The 11056-nt window shown below is 42.2% G+C and overlaps 1 protein-coding gene across 1 annotated transcript; it reads left to right on the top strand.

Moving 5' to 3' along the window:
• Positions 1-490: 490 nt before the first annotated feature.
• Positions 491-10748, top strand: RGR (retinal G protein coupled receptor). Its single transcript, XM_015866013.2, has 7 exons — positions 491-695; positions 2999-3155; positions 3459-3580; positions 8358-8511; positions 9010-9127; positions 9330-9443; positions 9843-10748. The coding sequence occupies exons 1-7, from the start codon at positions 617-619 to the stop codon at positions 9984-9986; spliced, it is 888 nt and encodes a 295-aa protein (XP_015721499.1). The 5' UTR covers positions 491-616; the 3' UTR covers positions 9987-10748.
• The last annotated feature ends 308 nt before the right edge of the window (positions 10749-11056 follow it).

The following is an 11056-nucleotide window of genomic DNA, read 5'->3' as shown; positions in this document are numbered from 1 at the left end:
TTTCTTTTAGTCAGTCTATGCCAGCGTGCACCTTGATGTAAGCTTCATTTACTAAGGGGAGAGATGTTAATGTGCAGAACAGTCATTGCCAGAAAAAATAGACTGCCCCTTTTCTAAAATAGGTGTGAGAAGAAGACCTATATGCTGAAAAATTTCTCAGTTCCTACTTTTTCCCTAGTTACCAACTCAATGAGTGCCCCTTTGTTTTCCAGGTCACTTTCCAATTATATTATTACATGTTTCTTTCGTTCCACAACCTTTAATTCTTTTTCAGTGTTGCAGAATTAACTGGACAGGGTTCTTAATCTTGTCTCTACAAAGAACTTGTTGTAATTGCAATGAATGCTTTCATTTTGCTGGCATCTGAAATAAGATTTGCAGGGGAAGGAGGGGTGCGGGTTGATGCTAGTCACATCATTAATGACATTCTTGCAGGGATTGTAGTGGTGGGAGTAAAAAACCCAAAGCTTTTATATAATAATGAGCATGTGTCTGCACGTGGGCTACTCCTTTAAGAAGCCTTGGGCTGGTGGATGAAAGGGGACGCAGGGAAAAGGCAGCCCCAGAGCCATAGCAGAGGGCAGAGGTTAAATCTGTTGGCATTTTTATCACAAGAATGGTCACTTCACATCCTCTCCCTGAAGGCTTCACTGAAATAGAGGTGTTTGTCATCGGCACCGCCCTACTGGTAGAAGGTAAGTTCAGTTTGGGACCTCAGCAACAAAAAATTAAGATCTTTGACTCTATTATTCCTGGCGTGGTGGATGGGAACTGAAGCAAATAGCAGCACTTGTGATATGCTGACCTAGACCTGTGCTGGTTACTGTGTTTGCGTTATCAGTGCTTCTAGTGGGCTGTCAGTTGTTTGCAGTGAAGATCTGCTCCGTGTGCACAGCTTTACTGTGGTAGGGAAGTACTTGCCACTTAGATTCCTCATCAAGGATTTGGGACGTTAGAATATGTTGCTGACTTTTAAAGGCAATTTCATCTTACTCAGGAGAAGGATGTTGAAATGACTGATGATCCCTCAATGAAATCAAGCTGTTTGTTTTGTTGGCCATGATAGCTATTTTATAATCAAAAATGATAGATCCAAAATAGCCTATTAACTGCTGCATATATCCAAGTTGCGCTAGCACCACTGAAATTAATGGCTGCTGGGCAAAAGTAACAAAAAGAGATACATGAGCATGAGGTTCAGAAACAGCACTAAGAAGTAAAATTTGAGGTAGGACAGATTGTATTCAGTTAATGAAGCCAGTATGAGCTTTTCCTAAGATGTTCTGCCTAGACGAGAGATGAACAAAATTGTCAGTTGTACCTGGCTGCTAAAGAAGGACAAGCTTGCAGCTGGGAACACATCGATGTCAGTCACTGTCCTCTGTTCATAGCTGAATCCAGTCAGGGCCCCACAGTACAGGGACCTGCAGCTGCTCAGGCCCAAGCACAAAACTCACTGGCAAACTAGCAGCCTCCACTTATAGCTAGAAACAGTCTGGAACGTTTACGTTTCAATAAAGACAAATGGCCACATGACTGCTCAGTATTTTCTGCAGGGCTCTAGGGTGCTCAGTGGGTTCACAGTAACACTATATCTTTGCCACCTGAATACTGAATAATTAAAGACTCATTTACTTTCCCAGAGACTTTGAGAGAAAAGCCATGAAGATCTTTTTTTGCTGCAGCTTGTATGTGCCATTTGCAAAATAGTGCTGAGAAACAGGAAAACTGTGCATTCACTTGTTCTAAGTGGACAGATCATCTGCTTTAGAAATAAAAGCTCGAATATATGTGATGTGTGGGGTGAAGCCCAAAACATCCACAAAAAGAGAGGAAGACAAAGCAAATATAGTAATAACTCTTCAGCTCTACCATAAACGTGGTCCCAACAAACCTCCCTAAAGGCTTGGGAACACTTGGGAGGGCTGGCCACAGTGTTACCCTGCAGGTGGGAGACAAGCTGGCAGGGAAGAAATAGGAACAGCAGACCTCACATGGCTCCAAATATTTCTCCTGGAAATATTGTGTTATCCGTTGTGTAATGAAAGGCGCGCATCAGCTGTTACTATGGTTATGCCATCAGCCATTAATGTAATTAAAGTAGAAGCAGGATTTCTGACTATACAAAATTATCCATCTTATGTAACTGCAGAATTAAGACAATGAGCACAAGTAATAACGCTACTTTAGAGAATTAAGGGATATGGATTTTTTCTGCGCTACATCATTTCTCCTTCCAAGAAGATCACAAAGAAAAAGATGTACTGCCTCTCATGTAACTGAGCCTTACAGATGAGATGTTGAGTCAGAGACTCATCAGAGCTAAAATAACTCAGCTCTTGAAAAGGACAACAAAGGACAAAGTTTGAGTTTAAAGCGGTGAAGGTTGGAGTCCAGGGCAGCACGGCCAAGTGAATAGCTGGGGTTGCTTAAGCACTCCTCCCTGACAACAAACATTAACTCATTTCTTTAAATCTATCAGTGACTTCTTTTTATAATTAGATTATTCCTTTCCATGTATAGTCTATTGACGAAGGGCAGTAATAAGATTGAGCTGGTGTGATTCAAGCATCCTCTAGGTTAACCCTAGGCAAAATCCCAAAGGGAGGCAGACTGACAAGGGACTTCTGTGCTGTTACACACAAGCGTGTAACAATCAGTATTAAACATGACCCATTTCCCTGCCACAGCCAGGCCTGGTGACATGTGTGCCAGCAGTGTGTGCTGGCTGAGGGTCCCCGTGCAGCTGCCTCCTCTGCAGCTCCCTCCCTCTGACCCATGTGTTCCTGGATGGAGCCTGGAAATCAGGTCTCTCTATTAAAAGAAAGCATAGAATTGCAAATAAATCCTGAAGTGTTTCTTCCCTGCATGAGTGGACAGCTGTCACCTGTGACTGAATGTCCACAACTTGCAAGCAAACTGTAAGCCCTTTGAATATATTTCCTTATAGACTTTCTCCTTTTCCAGTTGAGTCACATCAAACTGTTCTGGTTTGCAGCCCTGCTTGGTTTCTGTCTGAATGGCCTGACCATTATTTCATTCCGAAAAATCAAAGAACTCCGAACACCCAGCAACCTGCTGGTTCTCAGCATCGCTCTGGCTGACTGTGGGATATGCGTCAATGCATTCATTGCTGCCTTTTCCAGCTTCCTCAGGTACGTGCTCCCTACTTCTGCCAGGCAAGGAAAAAAGCAGACTTGACCACCAGCTCAATAAAGAAACAAGTTAACCAGAGAATTTAACAGGTTGTTACAACAGAAACTAACTGAACAGTGAAACAGTCATACGTTTGACGCCTCGACAACGACCACAAATTTATCTGCAAGTCTTTCCATTGTTCCTAATGAAGGTTTTGATTACATTTCTTATTCTAGAAGCAATTATGCATTATTGCAACTTCTAAACATGTCTTCACTTGTTTCTATCATTTTCTTAACACCCTGCTTGTTTGCTGACAGGTACTGGCCCTATGGCTCCGAGGGCTGTCAGATTCATGGGTTCCAGGGCTTCTTGACAGCACTGGCCAGCATTAGCTCCAGCGCAGCAGTTGCCTGGGACCGGTATCATCACTATTGTACAAGTAAGGCTAGGATTTACCTACCAGCTTTACCCTTATCTTGTTAAAAAACAGCATGTTTAGATTTCAGAGAATCCAAGCAAGCACATTTATTTTTCTGTGTATCTTTTATGTATCAAGGAACTCTCTCTCCAAGGGACACCTTTCCAACCACTAACCAACCACTTTCAGAAGTGGATTGCTCTTCCAGATTGCATCCAAATACCAACTCTCTTGCCATGATTTCACCTCCTCTGTAACTAATTATCAGGGCCCCAAACAAAAACCAACACCTCAAAGAGAAATCTATGCACCTTGGGCTTCCATCCAACACCCTCCTTTGGCCCCAAATAATGCAGACTGCAAGGTACATCCATACCAACACCCGCTGGACAATAAAATGCATTTTGAGCAAGCAGAGTGGCATTTGTACATTATAAGAGAGCAAGCCTGAAAAACACGCGCATCTTTGGGAAGATAGTTTGCTCTCCGCAACATTGACTTTAATGCTTTAGTGTCGTGCACTCCTCCAGCCAAGAGCAATGTACATGAAGGGCACAGACAGATAGACCCTAAAGGCACAAACTTCTTCACTTTGCTCTAAACTTTTATATTAGATTTATTATTATTATATTTTTATATATGAAAACCCTGTTGACACTCATGTGAGTTGCATGCCTGTACAGAATGTACAAAGTGCCTTTGGCTAAAAAACAATACTATCAACCTTTTATCTTCATCTTGGGAACTAATACTCTTCCCAGACTCACACCATCTCTGATGTTTTTATGTCCTAAGAGTTTCCAAGAACACCTCTAATTACAGCATTCCTCAACCAGACACTCAATTATCAGGAATCAATATTTTTGAGGAAGAATGTACTGATGAGAACATGAGAGGTTATGACGACGAGGAGTAAAAATAAACAGACTTTCCATCTGTTCTAGATGCTAATAACATGAATCAAAGCATCCCGATGATTTTATAGAAGCGTTTAAGAATTAGGGGGGAAAGGAAAGTCCAAAGCGATTTGTCAGTGCTTTCCTCAATATTACAACAGAAAAGAACAAAATCAGCAGGGATTTCACAGCAGCATTCAATTACAACAAGTAGGGCTGCAGAGAGTTTGTACCTAATCCTTAAATTCAAGAGAAATCTGGGTTGTGATATCAGTTTGGGAAGATTAGCAAACTACCATTTGCTCCAATTGCAGCTGTCAGCTCAGCCAGATTAGGGGCAACTCCTCACCTCCTGTCACACTTGTGGCAGCCACCCTGTCACACATTCTCCATCTAGTCTTGCTCCTGCATCCGTTTGCAAGATGAAACATCAGCCTTTATAGAGCTCTTCGCATTTTCACTGAAGCAGGAAATAATTGCCAATACAGCTTTATGGTCATGGAGGACCACAGGAAAAAAGAAATTAAAAAAAAAAAAAAAAAGAAAAAAAAAAGAAAGAAAAAAAAAAAAAAAGAAATTTTTAAAAAAGGAATAAAAAAATCCCTTTTTTTAAGGTTATTTTAAAGATTTTTTTTATCTAATGTTTTGGTTTGTTTGTTTTACTATGAACAACAGAAGCCATTACATAGTGCAGCTTTGTTATTCCTCACGGATATTGTGTGCTCCAGTTGCCGCTGCTTTTCCCACTGCACCAGCCCCTATTTTACTTCTGACTGATATACACCATTCTCAGCAAGTTTTGTCTCTGACAAACTTAGCCAGTTTTAATTGGTACGTGCCATGTGTAAGCCTGAGACGAGCTGGATTGTTCTGGAATGTTTCAGCTATGATAGTGCTTTGTCCCTTCCACTTTAGAAAAGCCTGTTGACCTTTTGTTTGAGAAATTCCTTTTGAATATCAACCTGAAATCTAGTTGAAAGGTAGCCGCTGTGTCAGAGATGTATTTTTTTGCTCTTTCAGTGAAAATCAGCTTAGCGTTTGGCCAATTTATAAACCTACCAGAGATTTAAATTCATAAACGTCCCCACAGATTACAGGCAGTTTACAAAAATTTTGTTTTGCTTGTGATAATTAACTCTTTCTATTCCAAAGTAATCTTACAGACCTATAAAATTCCCCACGTTAACATCTCACTGCTTGAAAAAGAGAAGCTTCCCTCTTGCTCTTCCAGGAGCCAGAGCACAAGAGTGATTAGACTTAATGAGACCAGACTGCCAGCATCAGGCCCTAATTAAGAAGTATTTCTTTGAGCGTACACTGAACTCCATATATACACATTTAACTGAATTAGGACCTACATGGCTATTATGCTAAATTGTACCCAACCACAGAAGGCATTTAAGGTGAAATGATGGCCTGTTCAGTGTGACAGCAACTGAACTGCTCTCAACTTGCTGGTGACAGCACATGCAACTTACAGCACCCCACACACCCTTGCACGCAGCTGGATCACTCACCCCCATCAGCGTAGATATTCGTGAGCTGCCTTCAGTATGTTACCAACACTGCTCAAGTTGCAAATTTCATCCATGCAAAGATCTTTCTTTTTCTTATATGCAGGGATCCGTGAGATCTTCATATTACTGTAGTCTGCAAAATGAAAGGATGCAAAGAGAACAAAGTTTCTGCTGCAAGCTATCGTGAAAAACAATTGCTATCAACTACTTCATAGGAGAAACAAACAGACAAAAAGAACAAGCAACCTTTAGTTTGTGGAGTGTTGCTTGTTTGGTTCTTTTTCCAGATTATCATGAGGACTTACCATTTACTGTATTCCCAAAGGAATAATGCTGCTTTTGTCATGAGCGTGGTGTAAAAGAAATACATTTTAGATCTAGGTCTCATTGCAGCTGCTCTCGGTAATGCCTTTTTAAAGGGTGCTAGAATGTGTGATGTTGTAGAACACAAATGGAAATGGAAGCTCTGGATCAGTAACAACAGTAACATGCTTGCTTGAACATATAATTAGGAAGGATGCAGTTCTGAAGGGGTATATGCTACATTGCTGCTTCAGGTTGGAAGGTTACAGATAATTACGGTAATTTCTAACACTTTTGAATCAAATTTCTAGCCCTTTCTTCACTAGATATTCCTTTTTTTCCCCCCCACTGATGTAATCTGTAGCCACATTAACATCATTATGGCAAAGAACAATCTGAGCCTTTGTAGCCAAAATATATCTTTGTGGGAGTCATATAAAAGATACTTATTAATTATTAATAATCATCAATAATAATTATTAAAAAAGATGTCTAAAATGACTAAAAATGTCAATAGATTTCTTGCTACCTACCATGTTAGAACAAACTATTTAATAATTATTATTTTGCTTTTTCCTTAGTATTTAAATTGCAACATGTGCCCCTTTCTTTCTCAGAGCCCATTCTTGAACATTTGCAGCAAACAATTTCTTCAAGTCATTCAAACTCTCCCCTCAAGAACCACTGAAATATAAGAATCATAGGGTCACTATTCCTATGAACTGGGAGTTTCACTGACACACCTTATTATTATTATCCTTCTATAAACCTAAGGAGGGCAGCACTAACCAAAATAGCTACTGTGGAGTTTGTGATCCTTTCTGAGCTGTCAGTCCTTACCGGACTCAGCAGCCTTCATTACAGGCAACCCTAGCAGGCCCTTTGCCCTGAAGTCAGCCCTGTACACTCAGTAGCAGGCCTTGCCTACTGCTCGCATCCCACCTCCAGACCCTCACCTTCCCAAGAAAGGTCAGAATTGCCCTGAATCCCACTGGCCTGCTGGCTTGATGCTTCTATCAAGGGCAGAGGAGAAGACTGCTTTCCAGCCTGAGTGAAAATTGCATCATTACTTCTCTCTAATGGGAGATTTGATTAGAAAGGAGTAGTGGGCAAAGTAGTACAGCTGGCGTCATGGGCAATTCAGCCCAGGCATGATTGCAGACGTCAGCCCCGGTAACCAAATTATCCAGGCCCCTTTACATGCAGGCAGCGTGACTAACACAATGTTCTGCACAGCAGGGAAGCCTGCCTGTCTTCTCCATGAAGAAATACTTCCTGCACCTTATGGAGCTCCCAGTCTTTTATTTCATTCATTGACTTATTCCAGTGGTGCCTTATGGAACTAGATGAGATAGGCACAAGTGAGCATTTTTATTATAAAATTAAAAAGAAAATAATAATGATCTTGAGCTTCTCATTTCCTGTTCTAGGCTAAGCAACAATCTTAAAGGCAAAGTAATTCAACCATTAGTATTTTAGAACAGGATCTGTTGTCAAGTTAACTGCATATATTCATATATATGTCAAGAACTATCATTTTTAGAACAGGGTATGTTGAATAGCCACATGTCCAGCCCTCAGGGCCAGGCAGGAAGGAAGCAGCACAGGTCAGGTTCACAGTCACAGCCCTGAGCTGACCCACAACCTGCAGCAGAGCTCCAGTTCTTAAAGCACTATTTATTGCATTGCATCATGCCTTCTGCTCTTTGCCTCTCCTGAGTCTTCAAATGCATTCCCAAAACACAAGAATATAGCGTGTTAACAGCAGCTGTATCTCAAGCACGGTACAAAGCTGAGCAACAACATAGCTTTTGAGTAAGGCATGAGTAAGGCAACGTGCATTTGAGTAAGGCATGTAGAAAAAGTACAGTTTGATATTCCAAAAATCAAAAACTTACCCAGCTTTTACACAAGATAGATATCTCTGGACTTGGGTCAGCTTCAAGCTACACAGAACATAGAACTGCTTGTTTCTGCCTCAGGCCTGGAAGCCAGGACTCTTTGCTCTACTACACACAGCCCGAGAGCTTTGCCCAGAGGTTTTGTACCAGGCATGCAGATCCCTTTTTTCTCTTCCTGCAGGGAGCAAGCTGCAGTGGAGCACGGCCATCTCCATGATGGTGTTTGCGTGGCTGTTTGCTGCCTTCTGGGCCACAATGCCCTTGCTGGGCTGGGGGGAGTATGACTATGAGCCCCTCCGAACTTGCTGCACCCTGGACTACAGCAAAGGGGACAGGTGAGGATGAGTCCAGCTCTCATGGGAAGCTGCTGCTTCTTAGGGTGGCCTCAGCAGTGCAGCAGGGTCCAGCCATCACCTACCTGCTGTGGTGCTGGGACAAGGCAAGCACAGCCCAAGGCTGCCTCAAGCACATAAGGATGGCCAGCACCAGCTTCCTCCACAGGAAAAGCTGGTGCTGGGATTTCTGCCGTTCCCTTGCTCATTAGTCATAAGCTGCATCTTTTGAGGTTTAGGACTTGAAACACTTCATGGTATTCTTTACTCAGTCCAGCCCTGATGTCCTAATAAGGATGCCTGGGGTTAGCAACTAAACGCCAATCCCACGTGCAACAGTGCAGCACTTCAGAAAATCCTGAGCCTAGAAGCAAGCTAACAAAAGTGGTTTGGGCCATTTTAAAAATACAGATTAATTACTTAATAAATGCAGAAAGTTTACAAAGATGCACAAAAGAGAAATTAACCACCTCTTTTTTTTCCCCTCCTCACCCTCTCCAGAAACTATATCACATTCCTTTTTGCTCTGTCCGTTTTCAATTTCATGATCCCGGGCTTCATCATGATGACAGCCTATCAGTCCATACACCAGAAGTTCAAGAAAAGCGGGCACTATAAGGTAAGGAAGCTTCCTCTGCCCCTGCAACTGCCTTGCCAAAAGAGGGCTGTACCCACATGCCTCCAACACTGATGGTTATGGCACTCTGATGGGTGATGCTCTCCTGCTAGTGAGCATGGTCTCCCAGGATCTTTCCTATCTGCCTGTTGCAGCGTGAGGTTGTGGGACAAAAACCAAAGACTGTGTTGTTCCTGCTTTTCAGTTTAACACTGGCTTACCGTTGAAGACGCTGGTTGTTTGCTGGGGTCCCTACTGCCTTCTGTGTTTCTATGCAGCGGTTGAAAACGTGATGTTCATTTCACCAAAATACCGAATGGTAGGTCTGCGGCACCTGGAGGAACTCTCACACATTCCTCTCATGCTCTTCACAGTAGTGGTTGTGGAGGCAATGGGTTGATGGTTGATGGTAGATGACATTAGCGGTCTTTTCCAACCCAAATGATTCTATAATTTGGAGAAGCATCTTGTGTCCCTTTTACAATGAAGTACAACCTCAGAGTTCTCAGTTTTGAAGAGACTGATTGTCCCGTTAGTCTTTCCTAATCCTTCTCTCCTAATAGAAGCTGCAACTCTGCAGTTCTGATGTTTTCTTGTTTCTATGAGCCTCAGCTCTGTGGGTTCCTCCAGGATTAATATTACACTACTAGGGAAACAGCCTAGTCTAAAATTAGTCCGTTAGCTCATTGACACATTTTCCTCTTGTGTCTCCCTACAGATTCCTGCCGTTATTGCCAAGACAGTGCCAACTGTGGACAGCTTTGTGTATGCCCTGGGTAATGAGAATTACAGAGGGGGAATATGGCAGTTCCTCACAGGACAGAAGATTGAGAAAGCAGAGGTTGATAACAAAACTAAGTAACCCACTACAGCATCAAGCCACATTAATGCAGGTACACCAGTGAAAGCAACACAGTAGAGGAAGACGTGTGCATTGTGGTATGTACGTGCAAAGGTGATTCCACATTGCAAAGGCTGCATGCTGACTACAAGCAATGAAAGAAAGCCCCACGGATTATTGCTGAAACCATCATGAGCTGCTTGTCAAACAAGCTGCCTTAAACCTGTCTTGATTGTCATCAGGCCTATTTTATATGTCACTGCAAATAAACTGTACGCTGGAAAGCGCTTTTTTTTTTCTCCTGGTAAACTAACAATCAACAATCCCACAGTCCATCATTTCAACATTTGTGTTTTATCAAACACTGAGCAAAAACTAGAGGGAGGCATGGATCAGATTGATGGAGCAGCGAACAACATCACAACAAGATTGTTCAGAATAGTCACATAACCAGTTGATAGCTAAGACCTGTATCTCAGGTACATGTAATATTAAGTGACAAAATACTGTCACAAATATTAAATATGGATCTATATTGACAGACTCTGAATGTGTAATTATCTCTTTCTCGGGAGAGAGACCTAAGCAGATCTCAAAATTATCTAGTCAGCAGGGTCATGCCAATAAAAACTAGCAGAATGCTAAAAACCACTAAAAATGAATAGGAAACTAAAGAGGACCCAACCTCACACCACTTGTAAGCCAATATGCTCAGACCTGTTGGAAGAGACACACAAGTTGGGTCATTTCAACTCACAGAGAGAACAGAAAAGCTAGAAAAGGGCCTCAGGGTTGATCCAATGTAAGGAGGATCCTCCACACGGCGGATGATATAGGGGAGAGGGCTGGCTTAGAGGATGTAGCTGGTGAGGAGCATGTATCTGCAGTATATCAAGAAGTTTCACACAGACTTCCAATTAACTACATGTTATTCTTTGCACACACAGCCTCCATCACAACAGTGCCACACTGATACCCTCCAGCACTCTGGTCACCTCGATCCAGGCAATAAGAAACAGTTGTCATCCTGAGAAAGCCTATAACATCAAGGTCCAATTCATTACTGAACCACCCTACTTTCCATATTACTG

This window comes from Coturnix japonica, chromosome 6, assembly GCF_001577835.2.
Source record: "Coturnix japonica isolate 7356 chromosome 6, Coturnix japonica 2.1, whole genome shotgun sequence".
Taxonomy (NCBI): Eukaryota; Metazoa; Chordata; class Aves; order Galliformes; family Phasianidae; genus Coturnix; species Coturnix japonica.
This window is presented reverse-complemented; position numbering and strand designations above follow the sequence as displayed.